General features: G+C 45.3%; 2 protein-coding genes across 3 annotated transcripts in view; one reads left to right on the forward strand and one right to left on the reverse strand.

Annotated features, from left to right (window-relative positions):
- LOC132807622 (zinc finger protein 420-like) overlaps positions 1-27,170 on the reverse strand; it is a 42,941-nt gene that overhangs the window by 8,692 nt on the left and 7,079 nt on the right. Inside the window, exons 2-5 of the mRNA XM_060821677.1 lie at positions 23,770-25,331; positions 21,067-21,248; positions 14,095-14,248; positions 6,520-6,628 (exon numbers count right to left, since the gene is read on the reverse strand). Of these exons, the coding sequence (XP_060677660.1) occupies positions 6,520-6,628; positions 14,095-14,248; positions 21,067-21,248; positions 23,770-24,944 (1,620 nt within the window). The 5' untranslated portion in view covers positions 24,945-25,331. The remainder of the gene's footprint in view (positions 1-6,519; positions 6,629-14,094; positions 14,249-21,066; positions 21,249-23,769; positions 25,332-27,170) is intronic.
- Positions 2,654-7,184, forward strand: LOC132807606 (gastrula zinc finger protein XlCGF49.1-like). 2 transcript variants are annotated; one of them, XR_009641976.1, is made up of 3 exons: positions 2,654-3,006; positions 3,823-4,918; positions 5,401-7,184. XR_009641976.1 is itself a non-coding variant. In XM_060821660.1 (2 exons), exon 2 carries the CDS (start codon positions 4,073-4,075, stop codon positions 4,862-4,864), a length of 792 nt encoding a protein of 263 aa, XP_060677643.1. In that variant the 5' UTR covers positions 2,654-3,006; positions 3,823-4,072; the 3' UTR covers positions 4,865-7,184. The 2 variants fall into 2 exon arrangements, 1 of the variants encoding a protein (XP_060677643.1); XM_060821660.1 differs by having other exon boundaries at positions 3,823-7,184.

The following is a 27,170-nucleotide window of genomic DNA, read 5'->3' on the forward strand; positions in this document are numbered from 1 at the left end:
GACCCTATAGAGGAATACACTTACAGGACTCTCTGGATATAGAGAGGAATGAGTCTGACTAGATTCATCCACAGAGTCAGCATTGAGCCCAGTATTCTCCTGTCCTGTAACGGGTATGAGTGGAAATACATGACATGTTGTGGTTCTGTTCGCTGAACTGGGAGTTTGTATTGCAGACGCTTCGTCCCCTGTCTAGGTGACATCCTCAGTGCTTGGGAGCCTCCTGTGAAGCGCTTCTGTGATCTTTCCTCCGGCATTTATAGTGGTTTGTCTCTGCCCACTTCCGGTTGTCAGTTCCAGCTGTCCGCTGCAGTGGTCGGTATATTGGGTCGAGGTCGATGTGCTTATTGATTGAATCTGTGGATGAGTGCCATGCCTCTAGGAATTCCCTGGCTGTTCTCGGTTTGGCTTGTCCTATAATACTAGTGTTGTCCCAGTCGAATTCATGTTGATTGTCATCTGCGTGTATGGCTACCAAGGATAGCTGGTCGTGTCGTTTCGTGGCTAGTTGGTATTCATGGATGCGGATCGTTAGCTGTCTTCCTGTTTGTCCTATGTAGTGTTTTGTGCAGTCCTTGCATGGAATTTTGTACACAATAAGGACTGCACAAAACACTACATAGGACAAACAGGAAAACAGCTAATGATCCGCATCCATAACACTACTATCTTCTCCCAAACTTTGAACACACAACATGGCTACAACACTCTATGATATAACTAGAAATAAATTATAAATCAAATTTATACAACCATACATAAATACATATTGCACAGTAACACGAGATATATCCAAGTCCAGTATGATTTTTACTGTACAGTTAAACGAAACTTGAAAGGGTTCAGAAAATGTTTACAAAGATGTTGCCAGGGTTTGAGCTATAGGGAGTGGCTAAATAAGCTGGGGCTGTTTTCCCTGGAGCATCGGAGGCTGAGGGGTGACCTTTATTGAGGTTTATAAAATGATGAGGGGCATGGATAGGGTGAATAGACAAGGTCTTTTCCCTGGGGTGGGAGAGTCCAGAACTAGAGGTGAGAGGGGAAAAGACATAAAAAGGACCTAAGGGGCAACTTTGTCAGTCAGAGGGTGGTGCGTGTATGGAATGAGCTGCCAGAGGAAGTGGTGGAGGCTGGGACAATTGCAACATTTGAAAGGCATCTGGATGGGAATATGAATGGGAAGGGTTTGGAGGGACGTGCTGGCACATCGGACTAGATCAATTTTGGCTATGTGCTCGGCATGCACCAGTTGCACATAGGGTCTCTGTGTGCTATACATCTGTATGACTCTCAATGCTGTCCAGGTGAGTCAGTGATGTTATAACAACAACACTGGACCAGCAATCCAGAGGCCCCAGGCAAATAATCTGGGCTCATGGGTTCAAATACCAGTAAAAACAAACATTGGGGAAATTAAATTTAAATTTTTTTAAAAATCTGAATTGAAAACTAGTCTCAGTCATTGAGAAAATGAAACTTTTCTGAAAACCCATTTGATTCAATAACGCTCTTCAGGGAAGGAAATCCGTCAGCGTTAACTTGGTGCTGCCTGCATATGACGGCTCACGTGCTTGACTTTTAAAATGCCCCCTAAAGTCTGGCAATCCTCTTGTCTGAAGGGCAGTTAGTGACAAAAACATTGTTGGCCTTGCCAAAAAGAAAGCCCACATTCCATGAAGGAGTTTTTCTCAAATGTGACTTCACATCTGGGAATGAGTCACATCAGAACATCCAGACAAATAAGCACCAAAATGTCTGGTGCTGCAAGAGTACAGCAGGTCAGCCAGCATCTGAGGAGCAGGAGGTTTGACGTTTTTGGCATAACCCCTTGATTAGGAATGTGGGGTGGGCCCAAAGGGACTGAGAGATAAATGGGAGGGAGGTGGGACTGGGGGAAGGGAGCTGAGAATGCTATGGGTAGATGAAAGCAGGGGAAGAAGGTGACAGGTCAGAGAGGAGGGTGGAGCAGATAGATGGGAAGGCAGATGGACAGGTGGGACAGTTCAAAAGAGCAGTCCCAAGTTCGAGGGTTGTATCTGGGATGGGGGGGGGGGGGAGGGGAGAATGAGGAAACTGGTGAAATCAATATTGATCCTGTATGGTTGGAGGGTCCCAATGCAGAGGCATTCTTCCTCCAGGTATCAGGTGGCCTAGGACCCTGAAACCACATGGCATCAACATCGATATCATCAGTTTCCTCACATTCCCTCCCCCCTCCCACCCCAGCTCCAACCCTCCAACTCAGCACCACCCTCTTGAACTGTCTCACCTGTCCACCTTCCTTCCCACCAATCTGCTCCACCCTGTTGCCATCACCACCACCCCCAACCTGCATCTACCTTACCCCCAGCCCCACTCCCACCTTCCTATTTATCTCTCAGCACCCTTTCCACCCCTCCCCCTCCGCAATTCCTGATGAAGGACACGAGAGAGAGAGACACAGACACAGAGGAACAAAGACAGACACAGAGAGACAGAGACAGCGATCTAGACCAATGCATCCAGCATATCCACCTTTCCTGAGTTCACCTCCTTTCACTTCACTTCCTACAAACCAACAGTTTAATCCCAAAATGAGGAAAGAAATGGATTAGGAGGGGTGAGAAGAGAGGGTGGTGCAGTCTGGGGTAACACTCAATCTTCATTCAGAGAGAGAGAGCAGCAGGAGCTCATGATCCAACTTCCGCATTCAGACAATGAGGGGATGCTTTGGTAGGAGGACCAGCCTTCCTTCCGGTCCTCCAAAGCTTCCCATTGGTCATGCCTCCCCGTGTCGAGGTGAAGGGAGGGGAGCGTGGGGGGTGGAGGAGGAGGGAGGTCACGTGGGCGTAACAAAGACCAGCGCCGCCACACGGACTTGTGCTCCGTCCAATGAACGCGCGGCCTTTGTGACGACGGCGGTCCCTCGATTCACGTGACCGGATGCTCCTGCACATGCGCCGTTGCGGGAGGGTTATGGGGAGCTGATGTTGTGTTGGTTTGGAGGGTCGCTGTGTCCAGGAAGAGGTGAGTGTGGCTCAGTCAATGAGCATCAGTCAGACCCTGCTGGAGCATGGGCGGGGGGGAAATATTAGGTACAGCAAGTGTTAAAGAGTGTGTGGGATGGAGTTTTACAGCTTTTTTAGGTAATAAGTCCCTTTCTGGACAATACTGGGGGATGGGTAATATCAGAAACAGCAGAGTGAGAATTGAAGAAAAGTGTGTGTGTGTGTGTGTGTGTGAGAGAGAGAGGGGGGGGGGTGGAGATTTGCAACACTTTTTAAAGTTAAAAATCACACAACTCTAGGTTATAGGAGAAAATGAGGTCTGCAGATGCTGGAGATCAGAGCTGGAAATGTGTTGCTGGAAAAGCTCAGCAGGTCAGGCAGCATCCAAGGAACAGGAGAATCGAGGTTTCGGGCATGAGCCCGTCTTCAGGAATGAGGAAAGTGTCCTCATTCTTTCCTCATTCCTGATGAAGGGCTTTTGCCCGAAATGTCGATTTTTTTTTATTTTTTTCCCTGCTCCTCGGATGCTGCCTGACCTGCTGTGCTTTTCCAGCACCACACTGATCTCCAGCATCTGCTGTCTTTTTCGCCTGGAGGTTTTACTAGCTACCTGATGAAGGTGCAGAGCTCTGAAAGCTCGAACTTCTAAACAAATCTAATGGACTACAACCTGGTGATGTGTGATTTTTTTTATGTTTGTACACCCCAGCCCAACACTGGCATCTGCATATTGTAACTTGGTTGTTTTAGGGAAGTTCTACAGAAACTAGAATGATCTGTTCTGAATTCCTGTCATGTGCAGGCAGCAATGACTTTTGTAATCCCCTTTTCACAGGATATGAGAAGAGCAGCTTTGCAGATAGAGCTCCCCAACTGAGTACCATGTGAAGGTCTGACAGAGCCCCTTGATTCGTGGGACAGGAGAGACGTCCCTCTTTCAGTCCAGAAGGGGCAAATTCTTTGAACGTTTTTGTCTGCTTCAGTAGGCTCTTAAAGTATCATCTTTACCTGAACCACAGGGGCACGTGCCTGAGCCAGTTTGCCCACTGTGGGGAAAGGAAGTCTCAGGAGGCATTCCGCGCGCCATGGAGAAACCGTGGAAGTGTGGGGATTGCGGGAAAGGATTCCGCTACCCCTCCATGCTGGAGATCCACCGCCGTGTCCACACCGGGGAGCGGCCCTTCACCTGCTCCGTCTGCGGCAAGGGCTTCACCCAGTTGCCCCACCTGCTGACCCACCAGCGGCTCCACACCGGGGAGAGGCCGTTTGCTTGCTCCGAGTGCGGGAAGGACTTCAGCGAATCGTCCAGCCTGCTCATGCACTGGCGGGTCCACACCAGGGAGCGGCCCTTCACCTGCTCGGTGTGCGGCAAGGGCTTCTCTCACTCGTCCACCCTGCTCAAGCACCGGCAGGTCCACACCGGGGAGCGGCCCTTCACCTGCACCGTCTGCGGCAAGGGCTTCACCCGCTCGTCGCACCTGCTGACCCACCAGCGGGTCCACACCGGGGAGAGGCCATTCAGCTGCTCCGTCTGTGGCAAGAGCTTCTCTCACTCGTCCAGCCTGCACAATCACCAGCGGGTCCACACCGGGGAGCGGCCCTTCACCTGCTCCATATGCGGCAAGGGCTTCCCTTACTCGTCCACCCTGCTGCGGCACCAGCAGGTCCACACCGCGGAGCGTCCTTCACCTGCTCCGTCTGCGGCAAGGGCTTCTCTCACTCATCCACCCTGCTGCGGCACCAGCTGGTGCACACCGGCGAGGACGCCTTCACCTGCTCCGTCTGTGGCAAGGGCTTCCCCCACTCATCCGGCCTCCAGATCCACCAGTGGGTCCACACGGGGGAACATCCTTCTGATAGACCAGAAGTGCGCATAATACAGAGGAACTTCGATTATCCAGAATTAGATGAACCAGCACGGTGGCTCAGTGGTTAGTGCTGCTACCTCACAGTACCAGGGACCCGGGTTTCATTCCTGCCTCAGGCGACAGACTGTGTGGAGTTTGCACATTCTCCCTGCGTCTGCGTGGGTTTCCTCCTAGTGCTCCGGTTCCGTCCCACAGTCCAAAGATGTGCAGGTCAGGGTGAATTGGCCATGCTAAATTGCCCGTAGTGTTAGTTACATTAGTCAGAGGGAAATGGGTCTGGGTGGGTTACTCTTCGGAGGGTCAGTGTGGACTGGTTGGGCCTGTTTCCTCACTGGAAGGGATCTAATCGTCAAGCGACGGAAATACACCCTGCATGTGTCCTTTGGATAATCGAGGTTCCTGTGTATTCCAAAAGTGGCCTAACCAACGTCCTGTCCAGACCCCAACCCCTATACTCAGTGCTCTGACCAATAAAGTGATCTGCAGAATCTGCGGGGCTTGCTTAATCCTGGAAGGTAAATCACGTGTTTCTCCTTCTCTTGCAGGTGGATCCAAGATTTCACTCTCTGTCCCATTGAGTCTCCAGTCAGGTCCTTCAGCTCAACTGGTCTCTCTCAGTATTTCTGACCCATGTGAGCCTCTACGCACCTCCCCTTCACTTGCTCACACTTGATTTCCCTTACAGCAGCATTCCCTTCAGTTCCTTTCTCCCTGACGTCTGTATCCAGCTTCTCCTTAAATGCCGTCCACCTCGACCTGCTACTGTGGGGGTCATTCCCGCTGCAGACAGAGGTCTCTCCTTTGTAACCTCTTCAAAAGATTTACCGCTGACTTCCCCCTTCAGTCTTTTCCATTTCTGGGTCTCCCCGCTGTTGCCAAACTTGGAAGGGTTCAGAAAAGATTTACAAGGATGTTGCCAGGGTTGGAGGATCTGAGCTACAGGGAGAGGCTGAACAGGCTGGGGCTGTTTTCCCTGGAGCGTCGGAGGCTGAGGGATGACGTTATAGAGGTTTACAAAATTATGACTGGCATGGATAGGATAAATAGGCAAAGTCTTTTCCCTGGGGTTGGGGAATCCAGAACTAGAGGGCATAGGTTTAGGGTGAGAGGGGAAGATATAAAAGAGACCTACAGGGCAACTTTTTCATACAGAAGGTGGTGTGTGTATGGAATGAGCTGCCAGAGGAAGTGGTGGAGGCTGGTACAATTACAACATTTAAGAGGCATTTGGATGGGTATATGAATAGGAAGGGTTTGGAGGGAGATGGGCCGGGTGCTGGCAGGTGGGACTATATTGGGTTGGGATATCTGGTCGGTATGGACCGGTTGGACCGAAGGGTCTGTTTCCGTGCTGTACATCCTGGTTTTGATTTGCCTTTTGGCTGGTACTGAAATCCACTCCGGACAGAATTCAGAGATGTTTTGATTTTTTTTCAGTAAATTGTTACGGAGCTAGGATAGCCTGAAAAGGGACAGACTCCTGTTTTGCAAAACGCACTAGTTAAGCATCAATAAACGTTGCGTCGTCACAAAGACTTCAGGAAGATCTTTTGGTTTCAGTTTATCTGTGTGTGTTTGTTGGGGGAAAGGTTTTTGGTCACAATTTACAGTGTTCGCAGCCGGCAGAGAGAAATCAGCGGACATATAACTGGTGCGCAGAGTACAACGGCAATATCGTCGTTGACCGTGCGGAAATCCAGTGTCAAGGTGGAAAAGCGCAGCAGGTCAGCCAGCGTCCAAGGAGCCAGAGAATCGACGGTTTGGGCAGAAGCCCTTCAACAGGAATGCCAGTGTCAGTTTAAATCGTTTTAAAGGAGTCGAACGTTTGCCTGCTTTGAAACGAGCGGAAGAGTCAACAGGAGATGTTACATATCATCTTGCAAAAGAAAATAACCAACAGGTTAGCTTGAACTCGTCGGAACGTGCATCCATAGTGAAGAGCTGGGAAATGGAGATTTTACCTCTTTTGAGAGAGGTTGGAGCTGAAGAGACTTCTGTTTAACAACTTATGACCCTATAAAACTGAACAACTTTAAGCTTAGACATGTCTTTATCAGAGAAACTTTAAGTATAGTCAGAATTAAACCAGAAAGCATAACGTACATATTAACATCATTTTTAAAGTTAGTGTTTATTTTGTTTAATGTCTTTATAAACACTGACTGCTGTGATAGGAATGTACTGCTTCTTTCTAGGCCACAGTCGCCTGGATCACAACATGAATTCAACTGTTTCACCCAGTTCTGAATTATAGCAGCCCCAGGGCTTGTTTTATTAAAACGCAAAATTATGCAATAATTATAAAGGAATTTGTGTAAACATTCTGAAATGCTTATCACGTCACTAGTGAAGTCTTAAACGCTTAACCATTTAATTAACCCAATGCATGTGTGTAGATGAAGGAATTAAGAATTGATATTTGTGTCGAGGTTCACGTTTTGGAGGGATTAGTTACCGATGATCAATAATGATTGGAGTTTACACGCCAGAATAAGTTCAGTTCATTGTTGATCTGGTATCCTGGCACACTTGGGCAGGTCTTAAGATGCTGCTGTTATGTCTAGAACAGCATCCAGAAAACATTTTGTACTAAGAGTCTTCTGTTCGAGAGAAAATGAAACCCATCCCACTGGATTCACAACAAAAGTCTTTTAAAAATACAAGTGCTAAGCAGCCTTCCCTCCCTCCAACCGAAAAGCAAACCTTCCATCACCTTGCAAATCTCTGCTCTGACAAATCCCAGCCCGGTGACCGACAGCAAGCAAGTTGTGCACGGAATTGACAAATATGCTGCTTGGTCTTAAAATCCAGTGTGTTTTCACTTGTTAGGTTAGGTTAGATTACTGACGGTGTGGAAACAGGCCCTTCGGCCTGTTAGGACTGCGATCAATGACACTCGAGACCAATCGAAGCCATTTAGGAATAGCAGATGATGGCTAGGAATCTCTTGGGTGAACAATAGTTTCTTGAGTCTTGAGGCATATAGCACTTTACAATCTCTAACTGCAGCATAAAAGCACAAATTTACTTGTTGCAAATTTGAACGCGGAAGAAAAAAATACACAACTCGGGGGTCTTTGGACCACAGCCCTCACTTTCTGAGGCCTTAAAGGGGAAGGATCAGAAATGAGAGATACAGTTATAAAGTAAAATCATATATTGTCCCGCGTTTCTCTCTCGGGCATAGCTCCTCCATCTCCTCTGGTTTCGATCCCGTAATCTTTCTCTGGGGTGCCCCCATCACAGGCTCCTCCAGCACCGCTGCCTGGTATGCGGGTGGGGGATCATCCTTTCCCGTCAGGGCACGGTCAATCGTTCGTGTCACAAGCGTCCTGATACATGGTATACAACAACAACCATAGGTAATAAAGATAGCAACAGAGATGCATAAACCAAGGGCCAGCTGTCCCAGCATATTTCCCCATCTACCGAATGTGTTATTCAGCCAATCTATGACTGGGTTTTTAACCCCCGACTGATGCTTCAATTCAGTGGCTAAGGCTCGGAGTTTAACATCTGGTGACCCTGAACGGGGGAGGAAGAGACTGCAGGTTGGCAGGTCAGTGGGCAGACAATTTTTTCGGCCGAAAATTTTAAGGTGAGGAAGCGCCTGTTACATCTAAGGCTTCCAGTAGTTAACTTTTGAGTTAGTTCTTGTCTGCTTTCCGATCCTCACCAACCCAAATTAATTTAACTTGGCCACAGAGGCGCAGAATCCTGGCTGGTAAGTCATTTTTTAAAATCTAAAGTAGCGTAAAACTTGGAGATAACAAGGGCTCCGTAGCATAAAAACTTGGAGGTAACAAGGGCTCCGTAGCGTAAAACTGGTAGCGTAGACCAGTTGTTAAGAAGAGAGATCTGCCAAGCGAAGGTCAGGTTTTGAAAGACGTACTGTTCTAGGGCGGATCCCGACAGGGAGGGGGTCAGATGGAGGAACTTAATATCTGAATTTGTATGTCAATGTGTGAGAGAAAGAGTCTGTGTGTGTGTGTGAGGGTCTGTGTGCGAAAAGACAGAGAGTGAGGGGCCGACCCAAAGAGAGAGAGAGAGAGCGAGTGCTGCGAGCATAACGGACAGTGTGTCTGTGTGAAAGAGAGCGAGAGTGAAAAATCTGTACAGCCTGCAGAAACTTTAACCCTTTGTGATCTGGTTTAAATGCACTTGTTTGTTGGTGATTGAATGCTTGGGTTTTCTTCTTAGAGCTTGAGTTCCAGGACTGTTTTAAATGTGATTTTTATGGAAACTTAACATGATTTTTTTAAGGTTGATAACTTCTGTTCTTTTACAAGTCATGACTGCCTAACTATCCTTTTCTAACTAATCTCTTTTATCTTTACATAAAAGCAATATATGAAGGACAGTTGAAGTTTCAGTTCAACAGTAGGTTGTTGTAAAAACGAAAACTTCCATGGTTATTATCTGTGACCTTGGATTCGGCCATTGTTCATGCATTAGAAGTTTTTTTTAACTTGAATTGACAAATTATTGTAAGACAGCTCTGATTATTTTACGACCTAAAGTATTGTAATTAAGAAATGATTGGTCAGGAGTACTTAAGAAAACTAATTTTGGATCTAAATTAGGGTAATAAATCTGGGTGATTACAGTGGATTTCAAAATTGGGAACTGTATGACTTTTACATTTTAAATATTAAATACTGAATAAATGGAAGTAAATATATAAATATGTTTACAAGTTAGGAACAGGCTTTAAAGTTAGTCAAGCATGAATTGATAAATTGGTGTTTGAGGATATGGGAAGCTAGGAACATTGCAATATTTCTTAATTATTATAGCTATGTTTAAAGTCAATTTTAACATTGGAAGTCAGGCTTTGGGAAACTTTATAGGCTTAGACATTAAGCAGGATAAGTTGGAATTAACCTTGAGACAACAGCCTTAAGCTTGTTTGCATCCTGATAAATTCTGCTGGGTCATCACAGAAAGGTGGATTTGTATCTAAAGAAGAAAATTGTTAGTTTGTTTGAACAGTTCAGTTGGGTGTGCAGCCAGTTTTGATGTGTTGGAACTAAGTACTATAATAAAATACGCTATAATTGAGGATGTTTAAGGGCCTGTACGGCACTGTATTTTTCGATGTTCTATGTTCTAATGTTCAGAGATGTTTGAAGTAGGAACAGAATCATGATAATGCACACGTTAATTGTATAGACAACAGATGAGAAAGGGCTTTGGGGCTCATCCTGGACTGGTTGTTAATCAGCAGTTTGCATGTCTGACCAGGAACGTTTCCAGTTTTGGTTCTAGGTGGTTAAACAGAAAAGTGAATGACTTGAAGGTTGAAGGTTCAACTCTTAACACATGATAGTAATGACCAAATTAGGTTCAGATCAAAAAAGATAGAGTCTGAAAGATAAAGGCAACAGGATGTTTATTTTAGTGGCAACATTTAAAAGAAACAGTTTGAATAGTGAGATAACCGTGGAGAATGTTTTAAAACCAGTTGAACAGAGAGCAAGGTAATATAGTCTGACTGAAGAAAATACATTTAGGTTTGAGCTTTCAAGAATAAATTGATTAAAGCAAAAGCATCAGACGAAAAAAGGAATTAGAAAGTTGCATTTGGAATGTTAAAATCAAGATTACAATGAAGTATTCTAAGGAATAAAAGCATAGTCAAAAAACAGATGAGGTAATCTAAAGGTGAAAGTGGTCATTTTTTACTTAAACATCACCAGTACTTTTTTTATTATCATTAAATATTTTCACTGTGCTGTTGCAGAGGAAAATGAAATTATGATCTGTCAAAACTCTTAAAAAGGATAGTGATGAGAACACTTGTGGAGAAAAACCATGGAAAAAACTGTATTTGAAAGGGAAGTTATGTTCAGGAGAGCCCATGGGTCACAGGCTTAGGATAGGGGTTAGGCCATTTAAAACTGAGATGAGGAAACATTTCTTCACCCAGAGAGTGGCGAGTCCATACAATTCTATGCCACAGAAGGTGGTTAAGTCTAAAACATTGAATGTTTTTCAAGAAGGACTTAGATAGGGCTAAAGGATCAAAATGTATTAGAAGAAAGTGAGTAAGAGACTATGCTTCAGTAAAAGAGGGCATTTATGGAGACCATATCTGGAACACGGCACAATGTTAGGCACCTCTATTTAAGAACGGGTGTATGTGTTCAGAGAGCATTTGGAAGGGATGGGTTGTCTTTTGAGAACAGGCTTTGTATGTATCTGCAGGAGCTTTGCAGAGTGAGTGGTTATTAATCGAAAATTAAGATGTTGAGTGGTTTGAAGTTTCATCTGGTGGGATAATCTTAAATTCAGAGTCTCTGTTTCAAAGGCCACAGATTAGAACAATTTTTCTTCCTTATGGAGAATTGGGAATCTTTGGAACTGTTCTGCTAAAATGTGGTGTTAAATATAGATTCTTGATCAGCAAGGAGGGAAATCTTCTGTGCTGTACTTTTCTATCTGTCTCCTAAAATACATGGGATTACAGAGTAAATGGATCATCCATAGCTTGAATAGCTGAGCATTTAGAAACCATTAGCAGAATTGGAGACAGTCAGCATAGATTTATGAAAGGGAAGTCAAGCTTGACAAATTTACTGGAATGTTTTGAGGATGTAAATAATAGTTACTGAAAGGGAGCCAGTGGAGGTGGTTTATTTGGAATTTCAGAAGACTTTTAACAAAGTCTCAATAAGGGATTAATGCGTAAAGTTAAAGAATGTAGGAATAGATCTAGTTTATTGAGGTGGATATAAAACAGGTTGGCAAGTGGGAAAAGAGTAAGAAGAAACAGGTCTTTTTCTGAATGGGAGGCTGGAAATGAGGGGCAGTAGCCAGATCCTGATGTGGATAGGTTTTTGCCCTGTTGTAAGATTCTCCATACAGGTATCAAAGGACCCATGCGGAGCGACGGTGGTATTGGACTCCGACCCCACACAAGATCGCTTACCCGAGGATATCAAGTTGGTACAATTGACAAAGCCAGCTGCAACAGAACCCGTTTCCTCACGAAGAGTGAAGCAGCCGAATTAACGGTAAGCCGAGCGGACCTGTGGTGGTACTGCGGAGGTAGGATCCTGTACAATTGGTTGCCTCTAAATTGGGAAGGGAGTTGTGTCCTAGTAACCCTGAATGCCCCGCTCTTTATGTCCCCACGAGCACCTGGTGATTACACCTTCCAGAAGCCACCCCGGGGACTCGATCGCCATGCCCAACATAGGCGAAACATCAACCCAATAGTGGATTTAAAGAACCCTCATGGGGTCTGGATCGATGCAATCGGTCAGGCCAGAAACATCCCCGATGAGTATAAACTAATAGACGAGGTGGCCTCCGGCTTTGAGAGCTTTCCCCTTTTTGTGGCCATCTTCCCCGTCACGATAAATAAACACACCAATAGAATCAATCTCATCCATTATAATGTCCAAAGGCTTGCCAACGTAACCCGAGATGCGGTTGACGCGATCCACGAGCAGCTTGCTCAGACTTCCCTTATGACCCTGCAGAATAGGATGGCCCTGGACATGTTACTGGCCGAGAAAGGGGGGGGTCTGTGCACTGTTCGGAGAAACGTGCTGTACCTCAATATCAAACAACACAGGCCCGGATGGCAAGCTCACGCAGACCTTGATAGAACTCCGAGCCCTAGCCACTGAACTGAAGCAACAGTCGGGGATTAAAAACCCAGTCATAGATTGGCTGAATAGCACATTCGGTAGATGGGGAACTGTGCTAGGACAGCTGGCCCTTGGTTTATGCATCTCTGTTGCTATCTTTATTACCTGTGGTTGTTGTTGTATACCATGTATCAGGACGCTTGTGACACGAACGATTGACCGTGCCCTGACGGGAAAGGATGACCTCCCACCCGCACACCAGGCAGCGGTGCTGGTGGAGCCTGTGATGGGGGCACCCCAAGGAAAGATTACGGGATCAGAACCAGAGGGAATGGAGGAGCTGTGCCTGAGAGAGAAGCGCGGGACAATATATGATTTTGCTTTATAACTGTGTCACTCATTTCTAATCCTTCTACTTTCGGGCCTCAGAAAGTGAGGGCTGTAGTCCAGAGACCCCCCCAGTTGTATATTTTTTTTCCCATTCAAATTTGCAACAGGTAAATTTGTGCTTTTATGTTGCAGTTAGAGATTGTGAAGTGCTCTATTCCTCAGAACTAAAGAGACTATTGTTCACTCAAGAGATTCCTAGCCATTATCTGGTATTCCTAAATGGCTTCGATTGGTCTGGAGGGCCGCTGATCACAGTGATGGGCAGTGGTAACTGGCTTGTGTCCGTCCTTGACGGCTGTGAAATGGATGTGGGTTTTTATTGGTCAGTGAAGATGACTGTTTAGCCAATGACGGGTAAGATTCCTCGAGCGAGGGACAACCTAAGACAGGCACAGTCGTGCATTGACCTTCAGAATGGTGGCCTGTGGTCATGTGGTTTTAACAGATGCCTGGCTTTTGTATCCGTGTCGGGAATCTGGTCAAGTTTCTGGCTTGCAAAGCAGCTTGATAGAAGGAAAATCGTGGACCCAGTACAATGTATTCTCAGTATTTTTGACAGATGAAAGTGCCAGTTTTGTGGCAGCTTCCAGAACCGACTTAATCCTATTACAAAAGGATTTGACATGATGTCAGTAGTTTAAAAGTTAGTTTAGGATGTCATGATATAATACGACCGATTTTAATGGGAGGTTGTACAATTGGGTGTTCTTTGGACAGCGGACCTTCATTCTGCAGGCATCCTAACTCATCCACTTTGTGTTTTCCTCTGGTTCTCTTCCATTTGTTATCATACTCAGTTATACTTTTTTTTGTAGTTTTGTTGGTTTTGAGGGAGCTTTTGTAGTTGTTTTCTTTAAAAGAAGTAACCTAGAATTGCCTACTAATTGTTAATTTTCGCTTGTTGCTTGTTTTATAGTGGTATGCTGCTTAGGGACCCCTTCACCCTGAACTGATGTCTCCCTAGAACCGGTCGGCCTGGTTGAGATAACGTGTTCGGAGAAGCCAAAGGGATGTGTGGGGGCGTCCGCCGACACACCCGTCCTCTGTTGCCGCGCGACATTGCGTTTGTAACGGTATGGGTTGATGTGGCCTCAGTAGAGGCCAAGGGAGGGAGTGTTGGGATATATATATAATATAAAATAGGCCTAGGCAGGGTAGAATTGTAATTACTGCTTGGGAATCGGGGGGCACTGCGGAGCAGTTGTTTGGACTGCTGACCGAAACTGCCTGTACAGCTGGACTGTTGTTTACCAGACTGGAATTGTCTCGTGGATATTTGCCAAGGTCAGGCAGCACAATGGCCGGCTCTTCTCAGCGTAGCTGCCAAGGCCATAACAGGTGGCTGAGCTGTTGTTTACCAGACTGGAAACCGTCTCGTGGATATTTGCCAAGGCCGAATTTAGCTCTGTCACAGGAGACACTTTGTGTGCGGGAGATCATGTGTGTGAGTGATTACGTAGCATTAGCTTAGTGAAAAAATATATCAGGCGCGGACTTTTGGAAAAGCAGCAGAACGTGTACACCTTCTCCAGTGAACGCATGTACTTCACTGAAATCAGCCACGGTTCTGAAATAAACGCGAGCTTGTGCCAATTAATTGAGTGTCTGTGGTCTCTCCTCTAAACGAACACGCGAGGACAAAGTTCTGTCCTAACACTCTCCATCTAAATCTTTAACACTATGGCAGTCCCAGTCTATGTTTGGAAAGTTAAAATCCCCTACCATAACTACCCTATTATTTTTACAGAAAGCTGAGATCTCCTTGCAACTTTGTTTCTCAATTTCCCTCTGACTATTGGGGGTCTATAATACAATCCCAATAAGGTGATCATCCCTTTCTTATTTCTCAGTTCCACCCAACTAACTTCCTTGGATGTATTTCCGGGAATATCTTCCCTCAGTACAGCTGTAATGCTACCCCTTATCAAAAATGCTACCCATCTCCTCTCTTGCCTCCCCTTCTATTGCATTTGTATCCTGGAACATCAAGCTGCCAGTCCTGCCCATCCCTGAGCCATGTTTCCATAACTGCTACAACATCCCAGTCTCGTGTTCCTAACCATGCCAAGTTCATCTGCTTTCCCTGTTAGGCCCCTTGCATTGAAATAAATGCAGTTTAATTTATTACTCTTACCTTGTCCCTGCCTGCCCTGACTGTTTGACTCACTTCTGTTCTCAGCTGTACCCGTCTCAGATCGATCTCTTTCCTCACTATCTCCCTGGTTGGACTGAAGGATCTGTTTCCGTGCTGTATATCTATATGACTACCAGTCCTGATGTAAGTTTAGAAATGAGTAACTTTCAATAATTCAATCTTGTTGAATTCACCTCCTGAAAGGTTTCAAATGAACCCCTCCAAGCAATATGATTTAAATATGTGGAGTTGGATAAAGTATCCCATCAAGTTCAACATGAATGCGCAGTTGAAGAAGTCAGAAGTCACACAACACCAGGTTACAGTCCAACAGGTTTATTTAAAATCCCAAGCTTTCGGAGCATTGCTCCTTCATCAATGCTGCTCCTTTATCACTTCACCTGATGAAGGAACAGTGCTCCGAAAGCTCGTGGGTTCAAATCAATCTACTGGGATTCTCACCTGGTGTCGTGTGACTTCTGACCTGTCCACCCGATCCAACAACAGCACCTCTGCATCAGAGTTGGTGAATGAGATCAGATTTTATTCAGTGATGTTCATCTGGACGTCCTTGTGCCTGAAACATTGATTCTCCTGCTCCTTGGATGCTGCCTGACCTGCTGTGCTTTTCCAGCACCATACTCTCAACTCCAATCTCCAGCATTTGCAGTCCTCACTTTCTCCTGGTTCATGTGGAAACTCAACACTGTCAGAGTGACAAAGGGACACAAGTCATAGAATATTATTACACAGAGACAGGCCCTTCAGCCAAAACTGGTCCATGCTGACCAAAATGTTTGTTAACACTAACCCCATTTCCCTGCACTTAGCCCATATCTTTCTAAAGCTTTCCTACACATGTATTTGTCTAAATGTCTTTTCAATGTTGTTAATGTACCTATGTCAACTACTTTCACTGGTAGCTGTTTCCCCAGGCGAACTACACTCTGTAAATATTTTGCCCCTCATCTTTTTTTCCATCTTTTCCTCTCATCATAAAAATGAGTCCTTGGTCTTGAAATCCCCCACCCTAGGGAAGAGACAGCTATCATTAACACAACTCCACCCCTCATGGTTTAAAAATATTGCCTCTCAACCTCCTCTGCTCCACTGGAAAAACATCCCAGCCTATCCAGCCTAAATTCTAATTTGATAATAATGGCAGTGATGATTTTGGCTGTGTGTGTGTCAAGGGTCTCTCATTTCTAAGCCAATGCTATGCCTCTTAAGTTCACCTCATCTTAAAACGAATGGCACCCCATTCATTTAAAACGTCCATGTTTCTGTGCAAAGTCAGTCCTGGTCAGGAAATAGGCAGCGGTGTCTTTTGTTCCCGTAGACTGCTCTGTTTTGAGATGTATGAGTAAATCTTCAGAACAAAAGATTAATGCAGCCTTTATTCATGTCTCATTATTAAAAACACTTTCTCCATTTACAGATGTGATTGAGAAGCTTCCCCCAATGAATCTTTGACTGATGACAGCATTTGTCAGGCTTTTGAAAGTCACTGTAGCTCTGTCACAGCACAGGGGAGGGCTCTTTCAGACAGAACGCGTCATGCAGAAAATTCTCCCACATTAGTTGAGCAAAGTTGATGTCTTTTTAAGACATTGTGAAACTTGAAAGGGTTCAGAAGAGGTTTGGAAGGATGTTGCCAGGGCTGCAAGGTTTGAGCTACAGGGAGAGGCTGAATATGCTGGTACTATTTTCCCGGAAGCTTCAGAGTCAGCCAGAAACATCTGTTGAATCAGGAAAATCTCTTCCTGCAGCAGCTTTGGACAGACTACTCACTAAAACCCGAACCAAATCCAGGGGGAAAAATATGGGACAACTGCCCTTTCATTGTAGAAGTGTTTTAGATTTATACAGTTTGTTAGTAGTTTCGTCCATTTGTTCGAGAGTTGTTTAAATAAATTGCTGATTGTTGATTTTAAAGTGTCAGGGATTTACTACCTACAGCAGGTTACACCATTTATCACAGCGACTTTACAGATTAAAGGGTAGGGTCATGTCTTGTGTTGTTGTGTGGAATCTGTGACAGCTGCAACAATTCATCCCAACTCCTGTACTCATTGCTCTGACTGATGAAAGCAACATGCCGAAAGTCTTCTTCACCACCCTGTCTACCCCTGACTCCACTTTCTAGGAGCTATGAACCTGTACCCATACATCTCTTGGTTTGAAATACTGCAGATGAAACAGATTTGGTGCTTTTCGGTACGTGTTGTTATTTGGTGCTTATCTCGACTAATTTTATACTGAATGCATGACTGATGAAGGCCAGTGTGCCAAAAAATTTCTACCTGTGACTCCACTTTCAGAGAACTGTGAACCTCTACTCCAAGATCCTTCTGTTCCACTACACTCCTTAAGGTCCTACCATTCACCATGAAATTCCTACCTTGATTTGACTATACAAAATGTAAGACCTCACACCTATCTATATTAAACTCCATTTGCCATTAACCTTAAACCTATGCCCTCTAATTTTGGATTCCCCCACCTAAGGGAAAAGACCTTGCCTATTTACCCTACCCATGACCCTCATGATTTTATAAACGTCTTTAAAGTCACTCCTCAGCCTCCAAAGCTCCAAGGAAAATAGCTCCTGTCTGTTCAGCCTCTTCCTGTAGCTCAAACCCTCCAGCCCTGGCAGCATCCTTGTAAATGTTTTCTGAACCCTTTCAAGTTTCATAACACCCTTCCTGTAGCAGAAAGCACAGAATTGCATGCAGTATTGCAACAATGATGGAACCTATGTCCTCTCTGAAGAGGATTTTAAAACAATATTTATAACTACAAGCAAATCAAGTTAGTTGTGCATGACTTTCCCATAGCAGTTTGTTTTGGCTGTCCTTCATTAACCTATGCTTTTTAATATACAAGAAAATATTTTGTGGGATGTGATTGTTGCTCGCATGTCCAACATTTGCTCTCATGACCTTTGGATCGAGCAATTGGCTACATGCTAGAAGGCCGTCGAGAGTCAACCACATTGTCGTAGGTCTGGAGTCACATGATGTGAGTGTGCACACACGTGTGTAGGGCTGTGAATTGTAGATTTCCCTCCCTAAAAGAACACTTTCACAATAATCAATAATGATTGGAGAAAAGCAACAGTTCTGGCAGCATCTATGAGGAGACGACAGTGTTACTGTTTTGAGTCCGGTGGCCCTTCAAAGCTTGGCTGAATTCAAAACATCAACTGTTTTCTTTCCACAGATGCTGCCAGACCTGCTGCGTTTCCCCAGCAATTGTACCAGTTGTTGCTGATCTCCAACATCTGCAATTCATTGTTTTCATCAATAACGTTTCCTGGTTGCCAGTACTGAGACAAACTCTCACTTCCAGATCTTTTTATTCATTGAAAATAAAGTCCACTAGTATCCATGATGGGATTTTAATTTTTGTTCTCAGAAGACAGAGATCTCTGGGCTACTTAACCAGTATCACTAGATCACAATCTTCCCTTCACTGACAGTGACATTGACAACTGCTGAAAATATGTTGCTGGAAAGCACAGCAGGTCAGGCAGCATCCAAGGAGCAGGAGAATCGACGTTTCGGGCATGAGCCCTTCTTCAGGAATGCCTGAAACATCCATTTTCCTGCTCCTTTGATGCTGCCTGACCTGCTGTGCTTTTCCAGCAACACATTTTCAGCTCTGATCTCCAGCATCTGCAGTCCTCACTTTCTCCTCAGTGACAATGACAATCTTGTCCTAAATATTTTTCTTTATTCATTCATGGAACGTGACACTTTGTCTCCCAACAAAAACCAAGTGCCAATTCAGAGGGCAGTTAAGAGTCAACTACATGACTTTGGATCAAGAGTGACACATTCACCAAACTAGGAAAGGACTGAAGATCTCCTTCCTTAAAAAAAAGGTCATTAGTGAACAAAATAGGTACTTATCAAGCGTCATAAGATCACCAAAGCAGCGATAAGCTTTATATTCCAGAAACATAAATTGATTTCAAATTGCATCGGGGCCATAGCAGCATCAATTTGAAACTCCAGATGATAAATCAAGTAACAATGCCCAAATGCCACCAACTCCCTACAATCTCTAGGCTTCCCAACACTGACTGGTCTGTAATTGCCAGTTGTATCCTTTTCCTCATTACTATTTACTATTCAGTTCAGCCCATTGAGTTGACTCTGCCATTTATTCAGATCACAATTATTCTGGTAAACATTTATTCCATGTCTTCCTGCCATTGTCCCATAATCCTCAATTCGCTTACTGATTTAAAAAAAATCTATCTTAGCCTAGAATGCACATAACAACCCAGGCTCAACAGCCCTCTGTAGTATCAAGTTCCACAGATTTACTGCCCTCAGGAGAAATTCCTATCTGTCCTAAACATGCAATCTCTTATTTGGAGGTAACTTCCTCTAGTCGTAGACTCACCCATTTTTCCATGTTTAGCCTGTCAAGTCTCCTCAGGCTCTTGTACGTGACAATAAGGTAACCTCTAATTATAACTTCTAATAAGCACAGGCCCAACCTATTCAGTTCTCGTAAGACATTCTTTCCATCTCTGAAATCATCATGGTCAACCTTCTCTGGACTGCCTCCAATGCCAATATATCTTTCCTCAGGTAAAGGGCCCTGAACTGTTCTCAGTATTCAATTGCGGCCTGACTAGTACCTTACCATAGGTTCACTATAACCTTCCTATATTTATACTCTATTGAAAAGGCCAACCTCCCATTTGCCTCCCTATTACTTACTGAAATTGGATGAAGAGATTCGTGGATGTGATTCCAAATCCCTCTATTCTAAAGTTTTCTCCATTTAATATTCAGTTCTTCACCTCCTGACAAACTGCATGACCTCATTTTCCCATCTGCCAAGCTTTCGTTCATTTGCTTAACCTGTCTATATCCCTCTCCAGATATCTAATGTCATCCTCACCACCTGCTTTCACATCAACTGTCTCTTCTGCAAACTTAGCAAAAGTACATTCACTTTACTTATCCAAGTAATTCGTATACATATTGTAAATAATGTTGGCCCCAGCGTTGATCCCTGTGGTACACCACAAGTTACAAGTTGCCATCCTGAACATGCCCCTTACCACAACTGTGGTCGTTAGCCAATCCTCCATCCATGCCAAATTCAGCTTCCAACGCCCTGGGTTCTTTGCTTACTATTTCATGAGATGCGAATATCACTGGCTGTGCCAACAACTCTTTCCAAACTGACCTTGAAAAGGTGGTCCTGAGCTGCCTCTTAAATTGCTTCACAAACATGGTGTGGTCTGCAACAATGTTCAGGAGTGAGTTCCAGCATTTTGGTCAATAACAAAGAAGCAATGCGATATATCTTGCAGTCGGAATCCTGTGTTCACACTTCTCTGTTCTTGGTGGTTGAGGTCATGACTTGGAAGGTGCTTTTGAAGAACCACCACTCATGCAATCAAGCCAGACTGACAGATTTTGGTCTCAAACTCTGCCATTTGATTTTCCTCATCAATCTACATTCTTTCCAGCCATGTTTCAGTCTCAAACTGCCACGCAATGCCTTCTGTTACGGCTTAAAGGTAAGAATACACAAGATAATCAATCATATTTTGGGTTGTATAAATCTTAGCCTGCCAGAATTATTTTCTTCGACTTGAATTAAACTGGGTGACAGCATGAAATGGTTTGTTGCTCAGACTTGAATCTTCATGCTCAAGGAGACAGTGCCAATAATATCATTAAACTCCTTTTTTTGTTAAAAAAGGACAAGCTCTTGATTTATTTTTACAACTTACTGGTATTCACACCTGCACCTTCAATGTCAAACTCAGACATCATAAACGAAATTACACCATTAATTTTGTTTTACAATAATCCAACAGATTAATTAATAATACAGTGAAATCCAAGGCTGATTAATGTGATATTAGATTTGACCGAAAATGTAAAATTGAGATGAGAGATAACAAATGGGGGAAGGGCAGAAGGTAAGAAATGCAGCATCATAGAAGGTGTTCCTCCAGGGAGTGTATTTTACCAACTACAACTGCTCAATATAAACAAACACTCTGACATGATCCTCCGGTTTTAATGTAAACCATACCCCCATACAGTAGGTACCATTTAAATAAGTTAATAGATACAAGCCTTGAGTAAATCCAGCCTCCAGCCGGACCCCCCGCTTCTTGGAGCTCGGACCTTCCTCCAGCTCCGGGGGGTTGTTGAGCTCCTGGGCTCCGGCCGCCGCCGAAGAAGCCGCGGGCGCCGGCTCTCTCTCCTCCACCGCCGACAGTTTTAATTTGCTTTCCCGTTCACCCGGTAACCGTTACCTCTTGTTTGAAAAGTTCCGACTTTAATGTGAAATGTGTTTTAAAGGTATTTTCTGAGGTAAACGATGCCTGTCTGCCCCCCTCCCTCCGTCAGAAACCGCAGCCTCGCGCCGCCATCTTTGTTTATCTTCTTCATTCCGTCTCCACCTTCTGTGACGCGCGTCATCCACGCCTCCTCCGATCAGATCGCATCTTACTCCACCTGACCAATAGCGGCCGCGTTTGCGTGTCGTGTTGTCCCACCCTCTGCAATCTCTCTCTCCGATTGGTCGGTACGGACCACAAGCTTTGGGATTGGTGGGGAATGTCACAATCGGGTCCGTGTATCCGCCCTTTTCATTCCCGTTCATTCATTCAACGGCAGCTGACCCAATTTACTGCAACGGGCTCTGGGGCTATAGCGGTAGTGTCACATATTCAGGGGGAGGATGTGATTTTTAACGATTTCAACTGTGGCATCTCCACATCCATTCATTCAACCGAAGAGGACTCAATTTAGTGTAATGGGCTCTGAAGGTATAATATTTGTATCCCATGTTGAGAAGAAACCTCTCCCCATTCATTCAATAGAAGAGGACCTATTTGCTGCAGAGGGTTTTATTTTATGGCGCAGTGGTAGTGTCCCAATCTTCGAGCCCTGAAATCTCACTGCTCTGAGGATACGTAATAAGAAATTTTTTAGTCATACGTCACATGACATCATGTTATAGTCCAGCAGGTTGTTTGGAAGATCTTACAGAAATATATCATGAAAGAAATAGAAATAGGATGCTGCACTGGTAGGTGAGACTATGATATGACCGCGTGGCCTCAAGATTAGAGGTAGCAGGTTTAAAACTGAACTGAGAAGAAACTTCGTCACCCAGAGGGTTGTTCATCTATGGAATTCCTTACCCAGGGAAGGATTTGACATTACTTCAGCAATCACTAGAAGCAGTAGATACGTTTTTGAAAAAAATGAAAGAATTAAGGGATATGGTGAAAACGCAGGTAAGTGGAGTATAGTCCACGAAAAGATTAGTCATGATTTTATTGAGTGGTGAAGCAGACTCGAAGGGCCGGAAGTGAGTTGCTGGTTAAAGCACAGCAGGTCAGGCAGCATCCAAGGAATAGGAAATTCGACGTTTCGGGCATAAGCCCTTCATGCCCGAAACGTCGAATTTCCTATTCCTTGGATGCTGCCTGACCTGCTGAGCTTTAACCAGCAACACATTTTCAACTGTGATCTCCAGCATCTGCAGACCTCATTTTTTACTCGAAGGGCCGGAAGGCCGACTCTTGCTCCTAGTTCTATGTTGAAATCACAAGCTTTTGGAGTGTAGTCACTTCAGCAGATGAAGTCATGAAAAAAACAAGTGCAGGAAAGAGAATTTAGATAAATGAAAGACAGAGCAGCTCAATGGTCAATTACTTACTCCCATTCGTAATTTTGATGATCTTACTACACAGCAAGTTGTGTGTTTTCCAAACATTAATTTTATTTCCATTGTTTAAAAATAAATATTTAAGATGAACAGTTTGTTTTTCCTCACTTGGACACATTGTGACCCACAACAATTTATATAGCACTGTGAATATCATAGGAACAATTCATAAACTAGATTTGTCACTGAGTCACTCAAGTAGATACTAGAAAGGAGAAAAAATCCCAACATGTGCAGGATGCTGACGAAAAATCAGCAACCTGAAATGGTAACAGGAGTGAGTGAACAGCCCCAATCAGGAAACTCATATTCTGAAATCCACTACAGTACCTTGTACTATTCTTCACTGAACACTGCAATTGCTTTCCTTTTCAGTTTAATGATCCACCTCCACTTTGAATACCGTAATTGAATCTGACTCCAACACACTCTCTGGCAGACAGTTCCAGAGATCAAAGTATTTTCAATCATTAATGAAGTTAGTTTTGGATCCGTCCCAAAGACAATTCCGATGGACTTTTGCTTCCAAACATTTACACTAAGTTCTTGTTATGGACACATTTCCAACTTAGTAGGTTTATTCAAATTTTATAACATATTGGGATAGCACACTGCTATGCATTGCTACCTCACAGCATAAGGGACCCAAGTTCAATTCCAGCCTCAGGTAACTGTCTGTGTGGAGTTTGCATGTTTTCCCTGTCTGCACAGGTTTCCTTCCACAGTCCAAAGAGGGGCTTCGGTACATCTGTGTGGACCTCCTCCAGTTAACTGAGGGCAATGGGGCACTGTGAGGATCAGTAGATCAGACAATCAGTCAGCAAGTTCTCTCCGGGAGACTTGTCTCAAGAAAGGCAGCGGTTTCTTATCTCATCCATTCTCCTACCCTCCACAAACTCCACACAGACAGTTGCCCCAAGGGTGGAATTGATCCTTGGTTCCTGGTGCCATGAGGCAGCAGTGCTAATCACTGAGTCACCATGCCACCCCTGAGCCACCGTGGGGTTGCAGTCCAACGGAAAACAAATACAGTGCACCAACTCTCCCACTGCACCCACTGTCAGGAGAATCAGTCCTGGGGGGAACTCACAGCAGTGTTAGCTGTGGAATCTGACTGTTGTGAGCGCTGGTGCCCCTGTTGGTGCTTCCGCAAATTGCGGGAAAACGTAAACCTCTTCCCGCACTCAGGGCAGCTGAAGGGCCTCTCCCCGGTGTGGACTCGCTGGTGCTTCAGCAGAGCAGAGGAATCGCTGAAGGCCTTCCTGCACTCGGGGCAGCTGAATGGCCTCTCCCCTGTGTGGACCCGCTGGTGGGTCAGTAGTGTGGAGGAGCGGGTAAAGCCCTTCCCGCACTCTGGGCAGGAGAACGGCTTCTCTCCGGTGTGGACACGCTGGTGCCTAAGCAGGGCAGAGGAATTGCTGAAGGCCTTCCCGCACTCGGGACAACTGAATGGCCTCTCCCCCGTGTGGACCCGCCGGTGGGCCACGAGGTTAGAGGAAACAGCAAAACCCTTCCCGCACTCGGGGCAGGAGAACGGTCTCTCGCGGGTGTGGATCCGCTGGTGGGTCAGCAGGTTGGAGGGCTGGGTAAAGCACTTTCCGCACTGAAGGCAGGAGTACGGCCTCTCCCCAGTGTGGACTCGCTGGTGCCTCAGCAGGTGGGAAGACCTGCTGAAGGCCCTCCTGCACTCGGGGCAGGTAAAGGGCTTCTCACCCGTGTGGACTCGCAGATGGGTCAGCAGAGCGGAAGAGCGGGTGAAGCCCTTCCTGCACTCAGGGCACGAGAACGGCCTTTTCCCGATGTGGACCCACTGGTGCCTCAGCAGGGTAGAGGAATCACTGAAGGCCTTCCCGCACTCAGGGCAGCTGAATGGCCTCTCCCCTCTGTGGACCCGTTGGTGCTTCAGCAGGTCCGAGGATATGCTGAAGGCCTTCCCACACTCAGAGCAGGGGAAGGGCCTTTCCCCAGCGTGGACGCGCTGGTGGGCCACCAGGTGGGAGGAGTAGGTGAAGCCCTTCCCACACTCAGGGCAGGAGAATGGCTTCACCCCAGTGTGTACTCGGCGGTGGTCCAGCAGGCGGGAGGAGCAGGTAAAGCCTTTCCCGCACTCGGGGCAGGAGAATGGCCTCTCCCCGGTGTGACTTCGCCGATGAATCTCCAGGACAGATGGGGCATGGAAGCCTCTCCCGCAGTCGCAACACTTCCACGGTTTCTCCACAGTGTGGGATTCCTCTGGTTTCACCATGGCCGCAGCTACATCCCCATGTATGGCCCCTGCCCACAGTAAATTCCTCTTTCCTGGCCGTATAACTGTTTCAGGCTTTACACACAGTGTGCTGTAACAGTAGAGACTCTCATTCAGTCCCGCTGATGCTGAAAATGGTCTGAAACAGGAACCAAAATGTTTTGCTCCTTCTCACAGAATCATAGTTGAAAATCGTTGAGGTCCTGATGGATTGAGTGACTGTCAGACATTGATGTGAAAGTGGGGACTGCAGATGCTGGAGAGGAGTTGAAAAGTGCGGTTCTGGAACAGCACAGCAGGTCAGGCAGCATCCAAACAGCAGGAGAATCGACAATTCAGGCATAGGCCCTTCATCTGTTGATTTTTAAACTTCAGTCTTCAGATACTCTGGAAAAAGAGATTACAAAAGTCATCACGGTCAGTCCAGGGTAGAAATTCAGAACAAGCTACTCCACTTTCTGCAGAACATTTATTTCTTTTGCTGTTCCACAAAATTGAAAGCATCCCACTCTCTCTCTCTCTCTCTTCCTCTATTCTCACTCCGCTCAAACTAATTCTCCTGAAGTTGCTGATTCCGGATCTTACAGGGACATAAAAAGCAAAAACGTCAGGACTGACATCTGCGAATTTTGGATAACACCACGTGAAAGTTAATACCTTTCAGGATATTGCTGAGAGTGAGCAAGTCTGATTTTGGGAAGCAAAAGAAGTGCAAATTCAGGTTGAACCTGCAATACAGCTTCTTGATAAAAAAAGACAGACATGAATTGGTTATCGTCCCTGTGGTGGGTGGTGGTGGTATGTGGTGGGTGGAATGAGACATCAAGACATTGACACAGACAACCCGCGAGAAACTAAACATACGGACGTGGCAAATGGTAGTGGCAAGCCAGAGTCAGATTTACAGCACAGAACAGCCCCTTCGGGCCATCCAGATATCCTGGCCTCATCTAGTCCCATTTGCCAGCACTTACCCATATCCCTTTAAACCTTTCCTATTCAAATACCTATCCAGATGCCTTTTAAATGTCATAGCTGTATCAACATCCACCACTTCCTCTGGCAGCTCATTCCTTCCACACACCACTCTCTGCATGAAAAGGTTACTCCTTAGGACCCTTTCAAATCTTGCCCTCCTCCACTCTAAACCTTTTGCCCTTTGGTTCTGGACTCTCTCACCCAGGGAAATGTCCTTGTCTATTTACCCTATCCATGCCTCTCATGATTTTATTAGTGACTCTCAGTCACTCCTCAGCCTCTGGTGCACAAGGAAAAACAGCCCAGCCCATTCAGCTCAAACCCTGACAACATCGTTTTAAATGTGTTCTGAACCCTTTCAAGTTTCACAACATCATTCTGATAGGAGCGAGACCAGAATTACACACAATATTCCAAGTGGTCTACCCAATGTCCTATCAGCCACAACATAACTTCCCAACTCTTATCCTCAGTCAGAGGATTGGGAAAGTTTTCAAAACCCACAAAAGACAACCAGGAAAGAATGCAGGGACAAACCAAATTTGAGGGTCAGCTTGGAAGCATCAATGAGAAATTGGCGCACTGGGTTTATTGCTACCCATTCTTCTCGAGTACGTATACGTATTTCTCTTCTGTCCATCGCAGTTCCTCTGTGCTGCAATGTATGGTGGCTTGTTGAATTAATCTCCTGATGCAGCTTTGTTTGTGGGTGTTGGGATGATTGCTTCTGTAGTTAAGTATTTGGTCCGTGTGTATTGTTTCCTGTAGACGCTAGTTTGAAGTTCCCCTTAACTGTTCGCTCTACTGTGACATCTAGGAATGGCACTTTGTTGTTCTCCTCTTCAAACCAGGAGCCCCCCTCAGGCCCACAGTCTCACTACCTGGAACACCAGTATACAGACTAGTCAAAGAACTCCACTGAAGACAAAAACACTGAGTAGAAGATTCACGCCACTCCATTCACTCCACCCAAGAATTCCTGAACACCAAATACACAAGGTAGAAGAGGATGAAATAATACTGTCCTTTGACATCCAGCCCTGTTCACATCCATGAACATCAACGTGGCCAAAGAAACACTGACTACACTACGAGAAAAACCAAAGACAAACACCAAACAGCACCAACTTCATCTGCAAAAAGATAACACTGTCAAGCTTGTGGACCCATATCTTATCACCTACTTCACATTCAATAACAAGCCAAACAAACAAATCAACTGAACACCCATGAGACCACCAATATCAA

This window comes from Hemiscyllium ocellatum (genome assembly GCF_020745735.1).
Source record: "Hemiscyllium ocellatum isolate sHemOce1 chromosome 27 unlocalized genomic scaffold, sHemOce1.pat.X.cur. SUPER_27_unloc_19, whole genome shotgun sequence".
NCBI lineage: Eukaryota > Metazoa > Chordata > Chondrichthyes > Orectolobiformes > Hemiscylliidae > Hemiscyllium > Hemiscyllium ocellatum.